The sequence below is a fragment of the Onychostoma macrolepis genome, chromosome 09 (genome assembly GCF_012432095.1).
Source record: "Onychostoma macrolepis isolate SWU-2019 chromosome 09, ASM1243209v1, whole genome shotgun sequence".
NCBI lineage: Eukaryota > Metazoa > Chordata > Actinopteri > Cypriniformes > Cyprinidae > Onychostoma > Onychostoma macrolepis.
In genome coordinates this window covers 35,460,523-35,480,303 of record NC_081163.1, presented here as the reverse complement: position 1 = coordinate 35,480,303, position 19,781 = coordinate 35,460,523, and the positions used below count along the sequence as shown (strand labels likewise).

The 19,781-nt window shown below is 36.8% G+C and overlaps 1 protein-coding gene across 6 annotated transcripts in view; it reads right to left on the bottom strand.

Annotated features, from left to right (window-relative positions):
- thsd7ba (thrombospondin, type I, domain containing 7Ba) overlaps positions 1–19,781 on the bottom strand; it is a 250,151-nt gene that overhangs the window by 39,525 nt on the left and 190,845 nt on the right. For all 6 annotated transcript variants that reach the window (XM_058788088.1, XM_058788086.1, XM_058788091.1 and 3 more), the window contains 4 exons: positions 18,248–18,351; positions 9,545–9,736; positions 3,567–3,833; positions 3,140–3,318 (listed from right to left, as the gene is read on the bottom strand). In XM_058788088.1, the coding sequence (XP_058644071.1) occupies positions 3,140–3,318; positions 3,567–3,833; positions 9,545–9,736; positions 18,248–18,351 (742 nt within the window). The remainder of the gene's footprint in view (positions 1–3,139; positions 3,319–3,566; positions 3,834–9,544; positions 9,737–18,247; positions 18,352–19,781) is intronic.

The following is a 19,781-nucleotide window of genomic DNA, read 5'->3' as shown; positions in this document are numbered from 1 at the left end:
TGGCGGTTTTAGGTATACAGCGACCCCTGGCGGCTCTAGTGTTAAATAAGCTGTCCTCCCAGGAAGAAGAAAGGAAAACTAGAGTGTTGGGTTCTCACTAAAAGCTATGAGTGACAGGAAGGAGGCGCTGCAGCCCTACACCCGTGTTATGTCCTTATAGGGCGAGCATGTCAGACAGCCAAACAATAGATAAGTGGTGGAAAGACAGCTCTGGTCAGCTGTTTACTAGTCCGAAACGGAGCTGGAACAATCTAGTGATTGTGACAGGCCTCTCCGAGCCTGTAATACCTGAAAGCCTAAATAATGAATGAATGCAGAGTGCTGCCCTGCTCTTTGACTCACGGCAGAAAGCCACACTGGGGAAAGTGAGGATTGCTTGTTAAAGATAGGGGCCAGACAGCCAGAGACAGATTATCAAAGACACATAACAAGCCAAAGCTCACAAGGAACGTGGCATGTTAACAAAGTTTCCTTACCTAGTCCTGTTCCAAACAATTTACTTAAAGAGAATCTGACATCAAAGTCCACTCCAGACATGTGATCTGTTCTGCTGCAAATGACATGAATTTGATGTGACAATACTGAAATGTCAATTAAAGTGTTGATAGTGCACAACCTGATTTTTTAGGAAAATGTTTGCCAGTCTTGAATTACACTTTGAATGCTTTGAGCATGCCGCTCCGAACCATAAACCGCACTAATAAGGTTTTCGATTGTTCTGGGACCAGTAGTTTCAACACAAAGACATTCACTCTGCTTTTCTTACTCTCCAGCCCTTAGAATAAAAAAATAAATAAAAAATCCCTAGGAATCAGAGAATAAAATTAACGTATGACACATAAAATGATAATAAATGTTAAAGTGCCCCTATTATGGATTTTTGAAAATTACCTTTCATGCAGTGTGTAACACAGCTCTAAGTGAATAAGAACATCCTGCAGAGTTTTAAATCTGAAAGTGCACAGTGTATAAAGTTATTGTCTCTCAAAAATAGAGTTGACTCTGAATCACTGAAACGAGTTGTTTTTGATGTCAACATGAAACATTAGCATATTGCCCGCCCACTTGTTGGTCTTTTCACGTTGGTCTGAATGAAAATGCAAATTAATTCTTTGCCACTAGGTGCCCTTTTGGAGCATTAAAAATAGCGGTTTCCCCGGTAACGCTGTACACAAAGCAGCACTGCGCTCACAAACACTGCTTTTTCTCAGGCATTACAGGCGAGATGAAATGAAAATAAATTGTCTAGTGAAGCATAATTAAAGCTTCCCAGTTGTGAATTAAAATGATTACATTAATACTGATTCATTTATAATGATAGTAATATTTTTGTGCACACATAGCATGTGGATGCCACAAATAGTGAAAGGCTATTTAAAACGAAAAATGTCATGTACCACATGGAAAGTGCAAATATCTCTAAACCCTCTGTTTCAAAAGGCTCATTTAAATTGGTCAGCATTTTCAGTTTCAGCCCAAATATCCTGAAGTTTCAATTTTGGACAGATTTTCATTTTGATGCATCACTATTCAGATAAAGAGCAAATGGAGAGTTGTGCCGCAACACCAAGGTCATGGGTTTGATTCCCAAGGAATGCATTAACTGATAAAATGTTATATTGAATGCTGTGTCACTTTGCATAAAAGCTTCTGCCAAATGCATGAAAACGTGAAGAAAAAAGAAAAAGAAAAAAAGTAGTCTTATCTAAAGTTTCAGAATCAGAATAGATCCAACCAATAAATGTGCTCAGATATACCAAGATACCAAACACTGCATTCAAAATTCAGAGATTTCAATATGAACTCCAACACTTCCCATCAAACCCCTCTGAGAACTCCATTAAGTTTTCTGAGCTATAAAAGGGCATCCTCAGAGCGATACAATTTTCATCAGGGTCTCTCTCGAACTCAAACACATTCACACACACAAATCCACTGTGGCTTTGGTGGTGACTTTCTACTATACTTATGAAGAAATCTCAATCTCCACACCTTTGCAGAGTGGGCCGCTTCAAAAACCGCCAGCTGCACAGCCTCTCTGCCAAGACCATAGAGTGGCCGTTTGCAAAATGTTAACAGTAAGAGTTCATCTCCCCAAAAGATTGGAGGGGGCATTAGCCAAGGCAAACTCTGCCTTTAACGAAGGGGTATTTTGAGTCCTGTTAAACAGTGGGTCCATAAAAGTTGTTAGTAGGCACTTAACCATCTGTACACACAGCAGCAAAAGAATGCATTTGAATATTTTTCACGCACACTGCCTCATCTGCATACTGACCTCTAGAAACCAGCGTGTCCTCTGCAGCTCGTTCCAGCACACACAGCACATTTATAATATCATTTCCCTTTAAAGTGAGGCCCATCTGGGAGCAAGCTGTCGCAAACGTACTCATAGACGAATGTACCTTCTTTATGCTATTCTTTCATTTTTTGCAAATACGGTGATGTCTAATTCAGACTCAAACAACGCCCTTACTCATGCATAAAGCACATCATTATTGACCAAATAAGCATTTCTATCACCAAGACTGAACAATATGCGAGCCGTATGTGTAATTTAGCGAGATAAGGACTGGCAGTGTTGCACATGCTCAAGCAATAGCGCTTAACACAACACTTGTACAAACTGTCCTAACTAGCTGACAGCGAAAGGAGGAGAGGAGAGGTCACAAAAAGACATGCTTTCCTGCAAAGAGCACAAATCTACAGCAATCAGGAAGAGTATTTACACGGACACTTGTTAGCACCTTTGTGCTGTCTCGCTGTGAGAGACAAACTATTTAAAGGCTGAGGAGATTGTGTTTGTTCATATTTTAGCTTCGAGGCTGAAGTACGTTCAGTAAACTGCACTTAATGAAGAGGCATGCATTAACCGGTGAAATGGTAATGAGTTGAATGTTAACCGTGCTGAAAATGCAAAATGTATCTCTAGGCGGCTTAAATATATTCCGTTGGGGATATTTCAGGCGTTCAATAAAAACGGATGTGAAATGAAACAGTTTACATGAGCGATTATCTGAATCATGATGCCTGCGATCATAGACCCTAATGATTCTCATTACTCGCTTCTCACTGATGATCCACCATATGGTGGTGGAAGCCCACGGAGATACTATTTCCCTATTGGCACCGCACATCTCACCTGATTCTTCAGGTCTAGTTTGGGGCATGGCCGCCCGCCGTTAAACGGCTTCTCCCGTAGCCATTTGGACCTGATTTTCAGCCCGCTGCCGCAGGAGGCGCTGCAGGTCGACCACGGCGACCAGTCGCTCAGCTTGCAGTCCAGAGGGCAGGGTATGTGGCAGACCTCTTCCACCAGACCTGCGAAAGAGCATGTCGAGCAATCAGAGCGGCCGAGCCCCTGCCATTCAACATCACGCTAACAACGTTAGCGGAAACACCTGGCGCCGATGCTGAGACCTCCGTCTAATTTACACTGACAGTTCAGGGCACCCCACAGCTTCCTATTTGACTAATGACTGCTTGCCTTCCCAGAGGAAAAAAAATTACTTGGCTCTTTACTGAGAGAGAGAAAGAGAGGAAAAGGAGATGGAAATGAGTAGACGAACCTGATTCACTGCAGAGGTCTGGGCTAACCAGGTGGGCTTGGTGGTCCAGACAGGCCACGGCGCGATAACGCAATCCATGACCGCAGTCACGTGCCTCTCGCCGACCCCTCCATCCCTGGAGGGATCCTTGCGCCGGGGTCTCCGAAAGGATACAAGATGACCAATTACCATACGGCTGAGAAACAAACTCCTCACACGGACAGGGCTCGGACTCCACCAGAGGGTACAAGTCTTCCCGCTGACATCGGTCTTGTTTCCGGCTCCGACCTGAAAATGGATGGAGAGCCAGAAAGAATGACGGAAAAAGAGAGGGGAAGCAATAAATAACAGGAGACTAGTCATCTGAATTTTAGGTGCCATTTGGATGAAACATTCAGACAGCACTCATGTGTGTAATATACTTATCTGTCTTTGAAAATTATTAAAACATTAATGATGTCTGGATAACTGGACCATTATTCATTCTGCTGTCAACTGTGGACTGCTAAGTGCCACTGCAAACATCCCCAGGGAACGATTAGAGAACTATTCTGAGTAGACTGAAATGGAAACGCTTAGTGACGAGAGCAGGCGTCACAGAATAACTTCCAAGCAAACATGCCGCTCTTTCAGCACACTATACATGGAGGAGCAGACGTGTCCAATCCTGCAGAGTTCAGCTCCAACTTTAAACACAACTAAAGGTCTTTGCACACTTTGCAGTCCGAAAATTTCGCACGTTATAAAATGAATACAACCTCACATTGCGTCAAACACATTTACACACTGCCTCGAAAACTTTCGTCCGTCATAAAAAAATTCGGACCAGGTTCGATTTTCTGCGTTTTTGCATCCATAGAAAGCATTTTGATAAAAAAAAAAAAAAAAAAAAACGAACAAAGCATACAAAAATTAGTAAGGACCTTTAAGCAGCTAATCAAGGTCTAGGGTTACTAGAAATGTCCAGATTTGGAGCTAGGACGCTACAAGGTTGCAGGATTATTGGTATGTATTTTGTCCTCAGGGATATCTGATTAGAGTTCAAATTGTGCTTTTGGGGAACCAAACCTGATCAACATTAAAGCTTATTAAAGCTTCAAGAGCAGTACACTTACTACATGATGTTACCATGCTTATGTCGATGTCTAGATGCTTATGTTAAATGCTTAAACTATTATTTTAAAAAGGTATTTTGACCCCTAAATGAAAATATTGCTATCAATTAGTCATTCACATTTATGCATTTAGCAGACACTTTTATTCAAAGAGGAACACAAGCAATTTTTGTCAAAAAACCCAAAAATAATCACAATATACAACGCCAGGTTCATGAGACAAACAGATTAGGAAGAAAGCTAGAATTACTCACCCTAAAGTCTTTCCAACTACACAAGAATTTGGTTCATCTTCAAAACACAAATATATTTTTAATAAAACCTGAGAGATTCTGTCCCTCCATTGAAAGTCCATTCGCCAAAAACTATGACACATCAAATTTCAAATATGTTAAACAGAAGATGAAGCTTAATTGCTTGACGTGCAAGAACAAACCTCACTGGCTCTTGCTGAAGCTCAAACGCACTGACACTTTCAAAGGAGGGACAGAAATCTCTCAGCTTTCATTAAAATATCTTCAATTGTGTTTAGAAGATGAAAGAAAGTCTCATGGGTTTGGAACAACCCCATGAGGGCGAGTAAATGATGACAGAATTTTCATTTTTAGGTGAATAAATAACCCTTTAACTTTTATAGGGTTTTATAGTAAGTGGTAAACTTTCGCGCTTGTATGTTATAAATGTTTAGCAGAAAGGTAAACAGAGGGTGCGTAACTCAAGATTATGAGCAATTAAAAAAAAATAAAAAATCTTATAATGCGAAGACCAGAATGGTGCCAGTCTCATTCTAGAGACCCAGATTCGGGTCAGATCTGGATTAAGTCAATCAAACCCGCACCATCTCTCACTCCTGTCTACACTCATGTGTGTTTCACGGATGAAAAATAAAAATACATAAATAGGAAATTAAAAATTCAACATATAAACAAGATAAAGAAGCAGCAATCATTTGACAGAGTGTTTAGCAAGTCAGTTTTTTGGGGAGTCCCTTAAGTTTTATAGGAGTGTGGGGCTGAGAACTGAAGCAACCAGAAGCATCTTCCTTTCTCTCTCCCACATTCTTTATTTTTAAATATATAAACATAGTGTTCAGTGGGCCATATACATCTAATTTATCTAATGAGGAGAGAAATGAAAAGATTTCACATCATAAAGGCTTCTGTTTAAGAGGCTATTAGTTCCTCTTTGCACACTTCACTTCCTGGAACATTTCAAATTAGTCATGTCCATTAGACATGATGAATATTAGGTTATATAAATAAAAGGATCTGTTGATGAGGAGAGATGCTCCTTTTTAGACATGCTGTCACCAACACCACAGACCAGCGTTCAGCAGGGTCCTCAAACCTGTCAAGCATAATTATATCAGCCTGTCATACCTGTGGGCCGCACTGGACAATTATAATGCATGGTCAAGCTGAAGAGCTGTGAAATATGATGCTGTGATGTACTGGACTCAGAAGCTTGCATTTTGTTGTTTGATTGAAGGATGCTGCTGGGTTGCATCAATGAGATCAGTGTGGATTTGCTGACAGCTAAAGCTTTTAAGATAATGCTGATGAAAGATCATCATCAACCGTGATGCAACACTCAGTGGATTCAGTCAATCTCTGCTCGAGTCAAACGCTAAATTAGACTGTCTCAGAGAATATATGAGTAGACAGCTTTGCTCTTGTGCTTCAAATTAGCTGCACAGACGGACAACCAAGAAAACAAGGAGTACTTGTTGCTGGGATTTACGTGTATCGGCTTGTAGTGTATGAAAAAAGGATTTTTTTCCCCATATATATCTAATACAGATTTAAGTATTTCAAATTTGTACAACATTTAACAACATCATATCATATAAGTAAGTGTTTATGATTTTCCATTTTAATAGTTCAATAGATAGTTACAGGATAAGTTTGCAAATTTGTTAGTATATGTAAATGAACAATGTCTACTCTTTCTCCATGTTACCTGCACTCACATATCCCTGTTTATTTATCAGCAAAAGTTTGCCAGATGATGCAAAATGTGTCATTTTGCATCATCCGGCAGACTTTTGACAGCTCCAGAGCTTTTGTTAAAAGTACAGATCGAACTATTGGATTTTTTTTATTCCCACCCATAGACAGTTGGATCCAAAACAGAGCATTATGTGTGTTGAATTTTTTTGGCGAATGGAATGCCACAGTCTTTTTCTCTGTGTTCCTACATAAAAAAAATGAAAGGATTTCTACTGCATAGATAGCCAAGTTTGCCAGTAGTGAATTTCCCCTTAATTAATGAGCATAATTACATTTTAGACACAGTATTGCCAATGAAAACAGTTCCAAATGAAGCCAAAGTAGAATTGTTGACTGCAGTGTTGGATAGTAACAAAGTATTTTTTACAAAGTATCTGTGAAAGTATTTTCATTTAATTTTTACTTTCAATACTTGCATTAATACTTACTTTTAATAGCACACTAAAAATCAAATACTTTTGTATTTTTACTAGAGTACTAGAGTTATATTATTGAGTGTCTCTGAGCAACACACAAAAGAGCTGAACCCAAATAAATCTGTATAGAATAAATCCTGTTTATGAATATATTGGTTGAACGAATAATTCAACGACTCACTCATAAAGAGTCACTTGTTTTATTTCTGAACGAATCACATGGTTTAAACAAATCTGTCGAGTGAATGATTCTTTGACTTCCTAACTGTCAGTATCCGTCTATCAGGAGGAGGCTCTATATACAGTATACAGAGAGAGTGTGAGGTGGACACAGAGATGGAGGTAGAGGCAAAGAGAACCTCACACTCTCACTGGTGTCCAGAAGTTTCCTGAGAAGTGTTTGCCAGCCTCCATCTGTTTTTGGTGTACAGAGGCGGTCAGTGATAGAAAACAGTGTGAAATCTCTGTCAGTACACTGCAGCCTCACTGACAATCTGCTCTCTGCTTTCACTGCATGTGTGAGAGTATGTGCATATGTATATAAAACACACACACTTTTCCACAGTGACGATTCATTATTGATGACACCTCCAGAAACCAACAACACCTGCGGGATATTGTGCATTCAATTAAGCAAGAAGCACAAACCTAGCTTACAATTTTTTAAGGCTTCATTTCTGTTTTTTTTTTTTTTTTCTAGGTTGAAATCAGGTTGACATTTTAGCTTGTGATCGCCTTTGATGTGGGATTTCCTAAAAGTATGAGGTGAAGAAAGCCTTTGAAAGTTTATCTGACACAGTGAATACGTCACATTGTGAGACGTGCAGGATCTTAATGAGAGCCAATCATGATTTTTATGTGAACAAACTAACTAAAGGAGAAAGCACTGCAGTAATTCTCTAACAGACAGCTCCAAATCTGCCTGTAGAGCAGTTCACAGCATGTCTCTGATCTCTGATGATAGACAGGACTGTCAAAATATGTTGGGTAGGTGCAGTAATGGTAAAGGAATAAAGAGGAGGATAGTTAATGAAATAATTAATATCAATTCTCCTCAATGGTACTGACTGGAGCACTGAACTCAAAGTTCACTTTAAATGACTTCCTCTTCCAAGACCTTTTTTTTTTCTAGCTTTAGCTGATTATGCTCAGCTAAGGAATATACTAAAGCTGACTTGTCTGTCAGCTTATTCCCTTTGTTAAAATTATATTCTTCAAGTGATACTACAATTGTGACACTCGAGAATCCATTGTACATCTCGGCACTAGCTCTCAAAGGATTTTACAAATACGCCACTAATTTGTACCCGACCTTGTCAGGATATAAACAAGCTTATTGACTTGCCACGGTATAAGGATTTAGCTTATTCACTGTCGCAGTATTTGTTTTGTTGTGTGACTTTTCCATTCTAAACACTAAACAAACATCCTGCTGACTGTAAGAAATGAATATAATTAACCTTGTTCTTATATTTCCTTAGGGAAGTGACAACTATTTGATCAAACAAGCCAGAGCACATCGACACATATATACAAGACCTGCATGACCATTTAAAGTACTTTTTACATCTTTATATATTTATGAAAAATATACAGAATCAAATTTTTAGCACTGTACAAACAGCTTACTTAAAATGCATTGTTAAATTTGTTTTTTTACACAGGATCAGATGTATTAATATTAAAAATATTATCCAGTATTTTCCAGTGAAACAAACTAATTTATACTATAAATGTATACATTTATACTTTTACTTCTTATTCATGCATTATTGTATTTATTTTTCTACATTATTCTACATTATTTTGTACATTTTCACCTTTTTTATTTATACAAACACATATTTATACTTAAAAAAAAAATATAAATGAAACAAACTTGTAAGTAAAAAAGAGGAAATAAATAAATTAAATAATTCACAAATAGTAAAGTATAAATATGGTATAAGTGTCATTAGAAAATGCAATGTATTTCTTCCTATCTACACTTTTTGTCTTGTTAGTTTGTTTGTTTAAAAAAAGATTGTTTATTTATTTCTCCATAATATTATAAGAGAGTTATGCTGCTGTCACTTTAAGACCTTGTGCATGGATCCAATATATTGATATATATCCATTTTTAACTGTTTACATATACTTAGAATATATCCGATTGTGTTTATATGAATTCTCAACAAGACAGATACATTTTTGTGTGCATTTGACCGTTCAAGCAAAATAAGCCGCAAAAGAGAACTAGTTCTAGTCTAGTTAAAGCTAAAGTTACAGCCTCTTGGATCAACCAGGAGTTACATAGCTTGCTAAAGAATATAATGGTTAATGCACAAACCCTTTGTTTACCAGTCTCATAGCCTTTTCCCATTAGTGCAATTAGCACATAAGGTGTTGATCTGTTATAATACATGTTCCGTTTTCACAACTTTGTGAATCACCTTTTCAGTTTTCTCAATGGATCTCACCTGTTAGTGTGCGTTTGCGGGTACGTAGGCTCCCGCAGCCAGAGCATTCAGAGAATTTCGACCAGGAACTGAAGGTGCAGTCATCCTTGCATGGCACCCAGCAGCTCCTGAAGCGTGACGGCATCGGGCCGGCCCACCGGAGACACTCTGACACGGCTGCCATCTCATCATACTCGTCCACGCAGCTCACTCCTGAGAAGACAAACACATCTTTAATACAACAGCTCATTTGTAGTTATTGATGCTTACTTAAAAAAAAAAAAAAAAAAAATGTAATAAACATTGCTTACACTGCAAGTCATTCTACACTTCAGTCAACACCAATCCAATCAGCCTCATTTATGGACAGAAAGTAGGTAACATAACCATTCATCGGGCATTAACGTGGATGCAAATTCATGGAAATGTATTTGTGCACGGTATGGACACTAAAAGCCGTTAACTTTTCCCCTTCTACTCTTTCTTCTACTGCTCTGATTTCAAAATCCTCTCGCATGGAAATAGTCCTTCTCTGCATCAGCGCCACTGAGAGACGATAAATGATATGCTTGGCAAATGTGAAGCCGCCTGTTACCTTTTCAGCACACCGCATCCATTCCACCCACAAGGCGATGTGTTCCTTGCAGACAGCAGAGATTGTGCCGAGGACTGTTCGCTCACTGACTTAAATTTGCCACTCTGCCTTACATGATGGCATGTTTTGACACAGTCCTCCACAGCATGGCTCGCTTCCACTCAGCTGAGGCTTTTCATGGGAGCACACTTAACACATAGCTGTAAGGAAGGCACTTGAAGGAAACTTTTCAGACTAAATAGCAGGTCTTAGTATTGGCTGAGCTCATATTGTTTGCACAGAATATCTCTGAAGAACGTCTAAAAGCACATTAATTTTCTCCATTGACCAAGACATTATGCAATATTTAATGTAGAAAAAAACAAAACAAACAAGTGGATTTAACTGTGGCAACAGCAGTGCTGTTTATATGTAAAAATTAAGTATAATTATAATTACATTATTTGAATTATGTATATAGAGTAGTATGTATGTAGAGTATTTACATTGCCAAGCAACTGCATTAACATATATAACTCCACTGATAGGTGGCCACATGCTTTTATACGCTGTGGTTCAAAAGTTTGAGGTTGGAAACAATCTTATGATCGACAAGGCTTCATTTATTAGATCAAAAATATGGTGAAAAAATTAATATTGTGAAACACTTCACTTTAACTTTACATAAAGTTAAATGGTACAGTGTTAAAATCTCTCATGCTCTTGGGCTCATTATAAAAGTTTATTTCTTCTAATTAAAACTTTATATTTCTAAGCAGGAAGACCTGTATGTCAGTCTATAGCTGGATGAGCTTCCGGCAACAAAAAAAAAAAAGCTTCTGTCTGAGTGTGGTAGTACAGGTGCATCTCAATAAATTAGAATGTCGTGGAAAAGTTCATTTATTTCAGTAATTCAACTCAAATTGTGAAACTCGTGTATTAAATAAATTCAATGCACACAGACTGAAGTAGTTTAAGTCTTTGGTTCTTTTAATTGTGATGATTTTGGCTCACATTTAACAAAAACCCACCAATTCAATCTCAACAAATTAGAATACTTCATAAGACCAATAAAAAAAAAACATTTTTAGTGAATTGTTGGCCTTCTGGAAAGTGTTCATTTACTGTATATGTACTCAATACTTGGTAGGGGCTCCTTTTGCTTTAATTACTGCCTCAATTCGGCGTGGCATGGAGGTGATCAGTTTGTGGCACTGCTGAGGTGGTATGGAAGCCCAGGTTTCTTTGACAGTGGCCTTCAGCTCATCTGCATTACTTCGTCTCTTGTTTCTCATTTTTCTCTTGACAATACCCCATAGATTCTCTGTGGGGTTCAGGTCTGGTGAGTTTGCTGGCCAGTCAAGCACACCAACACCATGGTCATTTAACCAACTTCTGGTGTTTTTGGCAGTGTGGGCAGGTGCCAAATCCTGCTGGAAAATGAAATCAGCAATCAGAATCAGGATCAGCAGTCTTCCCCATGATTGTGTAGCCTAGTGAACCAAACTGAGAGACCATTTTGAAGGCTCAGCTAACCTTTGCAGGTGTTTTGAGTTGATTAGCTGATTGGCATGTCACCATATTCTAATTTGTTGAGATTGAATTGGTGGGTTTTTGTTAAATGTGAGCCAAAATCATCACAATTAAAAGAACCAAAGACTTAAACTACTTCAGTCTGTGTGCATTGAATTTATTTAATACACGAGTTTCACAATTTGACTTGAATTACTTTTCCACGACATTCTAATTTATTGAGATGCACCTGTATGCATTAGCAACTATTATATTATTATATTTTTTATATATTACAATCATTTAATTTATTTAATTAAATCATTAAATTAAATTAAATAAATACATTAATAAATAAAATAAATGACAATTATTTAATTATTAAAACAATATATTCAGTTTAGTTCCCCCTTTAAAAACAGTGTATTAAGAGTAATAGTAAATGCATTTAGAAAAGGTACCATGGTGTTACCATGTCTTTTTGGTTCCATTACAATATTATGTTTTTTGGACATGTGTCATAGTGTTCTTTAAAGCACCATATTTTACTGTCTGATATCATGACTGAACAACAGTACCTCCACACAACTTTTTGTCAGTGTAAGGAAAATAAACAAAAAATAGATAAAGCAAAGCAAAAAAAAATACAGACTTTCATTTCTTTTACCAGCTTTACCAGCTTTAACATTTGCACTTTGCACACATTTGCGCACACATAAAATTCATACAGTTATTTCAGCAACAGTGAGCATCCATGCCAAGGATTTGTTTTTTGGCCAGTTTTTAGCAGATGCTCACTCTCAACTGCATGTGCCACATTGATAATTAATAATGTATTGATTCAGATCTGTAGGAAATTAATTTCCAACACTTGCAGATTTGTGCCAGGCAGTCTCCGGACACAGAAGAGAGGGATCGATATAGAGATTAGAATGTAGAACAAAGACCCTGTGCATGTTGAAGTGCCACTTTAAGAGCCGAAATCACATTTGAGTCAAATCCGCAGAAACACCACCTTCCCCAGGGCAATGTGATGCTGTTATTTCAGAAAGTGACCCTCTGATGTCTTTGAAGAGGCACGCATGTACACATATGCCTTTAACACATCTTATTGATTCCTATTTGAATTTCAAATTTTGTTCTCCGACCAAAGTGTTTGCCCTCTCCACTTCAGAGTATCGTGGGTGGAGATAGTATATAGACGTAGGATGGTGTTTTAATAAAACATCATAGTTTGCTTTTGTTTCTACAGTCATAAAAAATACATATTCAGATTATGATCGCAAAGGCATTTTATCTGTATTTTCGCACTCACCTCCAGTTTGTTAGCTCTACAATATATGCATGATTACTGCAAAATCAATCTTGCTGTATGGCTGATTATTAAATATTTAAACAGATCATAATAAGCAAATACTGCCATTTGAAGGTTTGGGGTCAGATTTTCAATTTGATTTATTTATTATATATATATATTTTTTATATATATATAAATGCTGTTCTCTACAATAATATTAAGCAGCACAACTTTTTTCAACATTTATAATAAATAGAAATGTTTATTGAGAACCAAATCATCATATTAGAATGATTTCTGAATGATCATGTGACGCTGAAGATTGGAGTAAATTAATGGCTTTAATTGCCATCACAGGAATCAATTAAATTTTAAAACACATGAAAATAGAGATATTTTAAATTGTAATCATATTTACAATATAACTGTTTTACTGTATTTTTGATCAAGTAAATGCATTATTGGTGAGCATTAAAGATATTTCTGTCAAAAACATTATTATTATTATTTTTTAAATCTTACCAATCCCATAACATTAAATACTCATTTGAGTTCAAATTATCATATTATCATAAAGCGATTAGTGGTCATTATACTAAAATATTGAATGATGCGACTGTGTAGCATATTATGGACCAAAAATGACATTGTGCACAGGATTGAATATTGATTCAGAGCATTTTGCCCTTCAGATTCAAATGTTAAATGTGAGTTTTGAGAAGAGAAATTTATCTTTTTTTTTTTTACTCTAGAATTCCATATGCCTCCCAGAGCAGACATCAGTTTCTCCCTCCTACTCTGTGTCTACTAGCTTCCTTTTCTTCCTCACACTCGTTCCTGGTTCCCGCAGTGCCCCAGAGACAGAAAGGTTGACAGTACTGACATTCTGATTGGAGCACCCAGGCTGCCCATTTTTAGCACAATTATTTCCCCTCTCTCCTCCAGCCCTATACCACTCTCTTTCAATTTATCTCCTCTCCCTATTGTTAACATTTTATTCTTATCTCGGCTCATGACAGGGATCAACTTAATAATGCAGTCACTTACAAAGGTGACAATGTTTGCTGACTACTCAAAAGGACACGGTAGAGAACTTTTTTTGGCTCTTAAAAAGACTCCGTCAGACTTGCCAGCTAAGCTCCTCAGTACTCATTAACGGCACAGGCCGAGTGCACAAACCCCCGAAAACGACTCTTTTCATTAGAGTAACCCTTTCATGTGCTCCTAAAATGAAGGTCTTGATATGTGGGAATCTAAGCCCAATTAAATGACTACTGAAGCTCTTCACAACACCAGCAGGCATTGTGAAAGACACTCCCACAGCCACCCCATAATAATGGGAACTGATTAACTGAGACATTTTAATCCATAATGTGAGACGAAGTTTAGTATGTGTGGTATAATCAATATATGTGACCCTGGACCACAAAACTTAAGACCAGTCTTAAGTGTCAATTTTTTGAAATTTAGATTTATACATCATCTGAAAGGTGAATGAATTGAAGTATGGTTTACATCAATTTCCATTTATGTATGGTTTGTTAGTATAGGACAATATTTGGCTGAGATACAACTATTTGAAAATCTGGAATCTGAGGGTGCAAAAAAATCTAAAAATTGAGAAAATCACCTTTAAAGTTGTCCAAATGAAGTTCTTAGCAAAGCATATTACGAAGTTTTGATATATTTATGGTAGGAAATGTACAAAATATCTTCATGGAACATGATCTTTCCTTAATATCGTAATGATTTTTGTTATAAAAGAAAAATCTATCATTTTGACCCATGCAATGTATTGTTGGCTATTGCTATAAATATAATACCCGTGCTACTTATGACTGCTTTTGTGGTCCAGGGTCACATATGTGCCTTCTTAAATACAGCCAACATGATTTGGTGGGCACCAAAGAGTTGCTCAATTCAAAATGTCCAAAATAAGAAAAAAAAAAAGCTTGCAAGCCAAGTGTGAAACGACAAAGCATCGAACACCGACAGCAAAAATTGACCCTAAAAGTACTTAAATGTACCCCGAAAGTGATGCAAATTTCTGTTAGCTAATCCACAGCAAATCCAAAAATACTCCAGTCACTGACATGATATAATGCAAAAATACAACCCATGTGCATGTGCAGGTTTTGTGCACTATGACTATGGTGTGTTTGTTGTACTGTCGATTGCTAGTAGGGGGTTCATTGTGCAAGAACACATACTAGAAACCAACTCTACAATGACTTGATGACCTCCACAGAGTTAAGCGCTGTCAGTGTGAGCGTTGCTGCCTACACTGAAATTCAGTCATACATTTTCAATGAGAGCTGGTGATTTGAGGCGATATGAATGACAGTGACTGCTGGCAGTGGGACAAAGGTGAGTAGAGTTTAACTTTATACAAACAAGCAGTGACATAATGCCACCCTCCAGTGAGATTTCACTAGTGATCATAGGTATTTATATGTAAAGTGTGGATCAAGAACATGCTTACAAATGCATTTGGGTTCACAGAATATTGACTTCATGCGATTATTAAATTGGATTGATTGCATTTACTAGTTAAATTAAATATTTATTACATATGTTCAGTGTCATCACATGTAACATATTTGAGATTAACCTTCTTCATTTTGCTTCATACGCAACCATTCAAAGGTTTGGGGTCAATACGATTTTTAACAAAATTAATACTTTTATTCAGAAAGGAAGTATTAAATTCATGAAATTGATAAAAAGTAAGATTAAATAGTCATTTGATAATGACGACTGGAGTAATGGCTGCTGAAAATTCAGCTTTGCATCACAGAAGTAAATTATAATATTTTAAATACATCAAAATATGAAACAATTATTTTCAATTGTAATAATATTTCACAATATTATACATTTTCCTGCATTTTGAATCAAATAAAACAGCCTGGATTAGCATAAACGTACTGACCCCAAACTTTTGAATAGTAGTGCATGCATATAAAAGCATATTGTGAAACATAAATAAATAAATATTGTCACTGTTGCATTTTTTTGCCCGTTACATTTTTTTATTTTTTTATATGGTGGATCGGTTTAGGGTAACAACGGGGTTAATGGATCCCAAAAATAATGGTAAAATCTAACTATTCAGATGCATTTCTAATATAAGTAATATAAAGGATGATTGTTTGTTTCTAAAGCTGTGCATATATTATAGATGCTGTCAATACATCCCTACTGTACCTTATAGCATATGTGCACAAAACCGTGCATGCAAACATTACACGTGAATAGTAACGAGATTAGACCAGACTACCAATAAATGGGCGACAGCGGCGCTCACGTGATCACCAACTGACGCAGTCCCTCATATCACCTCACATTTTCAACTCTCACTGAAAACGAATGACTTCTGGTCGCTCTGTCGCTGTAAATCTGTCTGCGAAAGCACAATACGTGTGAGGTTCGCGTTAGTTTTGCAGAGGTGTCTGTCTTTCTGGTTCATTTAGTGTAATTTACTGCATTGCCTTCTAGCCCTGTTATTTATTTTGGAGGATGCTGATAGAGCAAGTGTTCTCGAACACAGCAGGACTCTGCTGCTGGCTCATTTGCATCTGTGTGGCGGAGAGCGTCTGCATGCCTGTCTCAAGCCACCACTCCACCTGAGTACGCCAAGCATAATCAAATTACACCAGCCGGGGATGCTTGCCTAAAATACAACAATAAATCATTCGGGTACATAAACAACCTGCGTAATTTTTAATCACTAGACTAAAACAAGAGCTTATTGCATACTCGTTGTTAGGTCTTGTGGAATAAAAAGCAGGAACGAATCGGTGAACATTCGTAAATTAGCCGAGATTTATTGTTTACTTAAATTTACGCCCTCATACGGTGAGATTCAAAGGGAGGTCAACGGTATGTCAAGCGCTGGTTTAAATAAACCATGAAATTCAATCTGCACACAGGCAAGAGCTTGCTGCAGTCCATCTTCATGTAATCCGTATCCTAACCTTGCTGTGGGGGCACTCCTACTATACCAGATACTTACTGCTGGCTATTTGAATCTTGCATTGCAGGATAACATTTACACACACTTATTCTTTCTAATGAATGGCCTCATTAATTTTAATGAATGCACTCAATATCTGGAATAATACTGACCTTTGACTCGGCACAGAAATGTCAGCTTTCTTCCATTGTACCAGTATGATATTCTGATAAACCGGGGAAGGTCAGTAAAATGTCACACTACATTGTGTCTAAATGTAATAACTTCTGGATACAATCATTTAGTTTAATTTGATCTCAATAAATTCAAGGTTTCTCTGAAAAATACGAAACGTTTGAATATTATTGAAAATAATATTTATTAGTCTTCCGATTTTGAATTATCATACTCTTTTGCATTAACGTTTTATAATAACTACAATACGTCATTATAATATTTGACGTACATTCAATCATTATATTTTACTGATTTGAATGGAAATAGAACTAATGACCTGTGAAGCATTATGTAATGCACATCAACAACCAATGAATTAAAGAACTGATATCTATTATATATTTGAATAGGTGGTGACACTATAGGAACAATTCTCACTATTAACTTGTTGCTTATTAGCATGCCTATTATTAACATATTGACTGTTTATCAGTGCTTATAAAGCACATATTCTGCGTGACCATATTCTACATCCTTAATCCTACCCAACACCTAAACTTGACAACTACCTTACTAACGAGTAATAAGCAGAAAATTAGGAGTTTGAGGCAAAAGTCGTAGTTAATGGCGAGAACTGGACCTTAAAATAAAGTGTGGTTTCAACATTTCTGAAAAATTCACAACTGTAATGACACATACTTCATCAGAAACTGTACTGAAATTAATCCAATTCATTTCTGGAACAATACTGACATTTGTCAGAATATGTTGAGATTTTTACTCTGAAAAAACTATGGTGTGAAACACATTGAATTAAAGAAGGAAGGAAGGAATAGTATTTTCTTGTATTCTAAAAAATCTTTTTTACAGCAAAGATCCCAGACAAAACACATGCAGAACAGCCCTGTAAATCAAAAAGTACGGTTATGTGATTTCACATGTGTTTTTTTTTTGTTTTTTAAAGCATGTCACCTGTGCCCTAAAGGCAGACTGTTCCTCTTTCATTGCCTGTGATGTTTGCCAGCTTTCACTTCCATTCTGTCATAATCGCGCCGGGGTTGCCGCATGCTGCATTAACACTTCACACACTGTACAGTGCCAGTGAACAAAGCAGAGCTCAAAGTACACAGTGATGCATATAGCTAAGAGGGAGAGAAACAACAGGTGGCTATTTAAAGTACTCTTTCACATTAAACAAACTTCTCTTACCTCTCATCTCTAATCCTTTACCACACGATTCACTGGCTCCCGTCATTCCCTGCTGGACAGAATCTGGGACCAGAGTACATGGATGCCATCTGTGTGTCTTCCATCTGAAAAAGAGATGAAGGTTTATATATGATGGCTTGATGTTAGAAAAGAAACCCCAGCATTGCTGCCAGGAAATATATTTTTAATGCATCTTTATAGTCCAAGACAGGCACTTATAAATATACTAGGTATTATTTAGATATATATATAAAATACGAAAAATAATACAAAGATGTACACACGTAAGCAGACCTTCCAGTATAAATGCAATGCATATCAATAGAACTGTGGTTACAATACTTAAACCAGTCTTTTATGACACATGGAATTAAGTGCCTTTCTATTCAGGGGCTATATATAATGACTTTCACTCCATGTGACCCAAGTCTTGCCTTGCAAATAAGAGAAAATGTGACTGTTAAATAAATCCTATAAACCAGTGATGAAGTGTTGCATTAAATGAATGACTTTGTTTCAGCATACTAAACAGTTTCTTGTCAATAGTTTTAATTACAAGGGATTTTAATGGCAGATGCCAATGCTGACTTCTAGAGATGGTTAATATGAACTAATACATTCATTGGTTCACTGCAAACACGTTTAAAAGTGCAAATAATCCATGCAGGTTCTAAATGAATTTGAGGGCATTTAATATTAGATCATTCAAGCTGCATGCATAGAAAACATAAAAGAAAATGCTGTTTAAAATGATTGTACAGGGCTGTTGAATGCTAGAATCTGATTGAACGGTTTATGAACTTTCTAAGATGTGCAATTATTTTCAGGGAAACACATGGCTAAAGTAGTTCCAGGCAGGTTTTGACCGCATTACATGTCCAGATCACTTCGCCAAATGATTTCACATATGTCAAAGGTCCTTACAGCCTACAACAGTAAAATAATCAAAACAAACAACGACACTTAACAGGCAAATAAATATAGTAAACGACAAGATAAAAATGACAAATTATTTCCATGTTGTTGCCTCAAAAATGTGTTGTATTATGTACTATCAATGACTCAAGCCTCTGTTTGTAACTAGATCTAAAATTACATTTTGGAATTATGCAATGGAGGCACTTTAAGGACAAAAACCTGACGAATGTCTTGAAATCATCTGAACTATGTCATGAGGTGTGTTAACCATAGTATAAGTGCAATAACTGACTCCAGTCCATTGAATTATTAAAAAATAATGCAACGACCCATCGTCAATTATTCCTTACTAACATGCAACAATTTGGAGTTGGTAATTTTGTTTACATTTTTTAATGTCTTATTGTCACCAAGGCTGCATTTATTGAATTAAAATACTGTAAAACAGTCATTTGTAATGTATTCCTGTGATGCTAAAGTGCTGGTTTGGTGCTCAAGAAACATTTCTTATTATTATCAATGTTGAATTAAGCTGTGTTTAATATTTTTTTTGTGTGGAAAGTGTGATACATTCTTTTTTTTTCCAGGATTTTTTAATGAATAGAAAGCTTAAAAA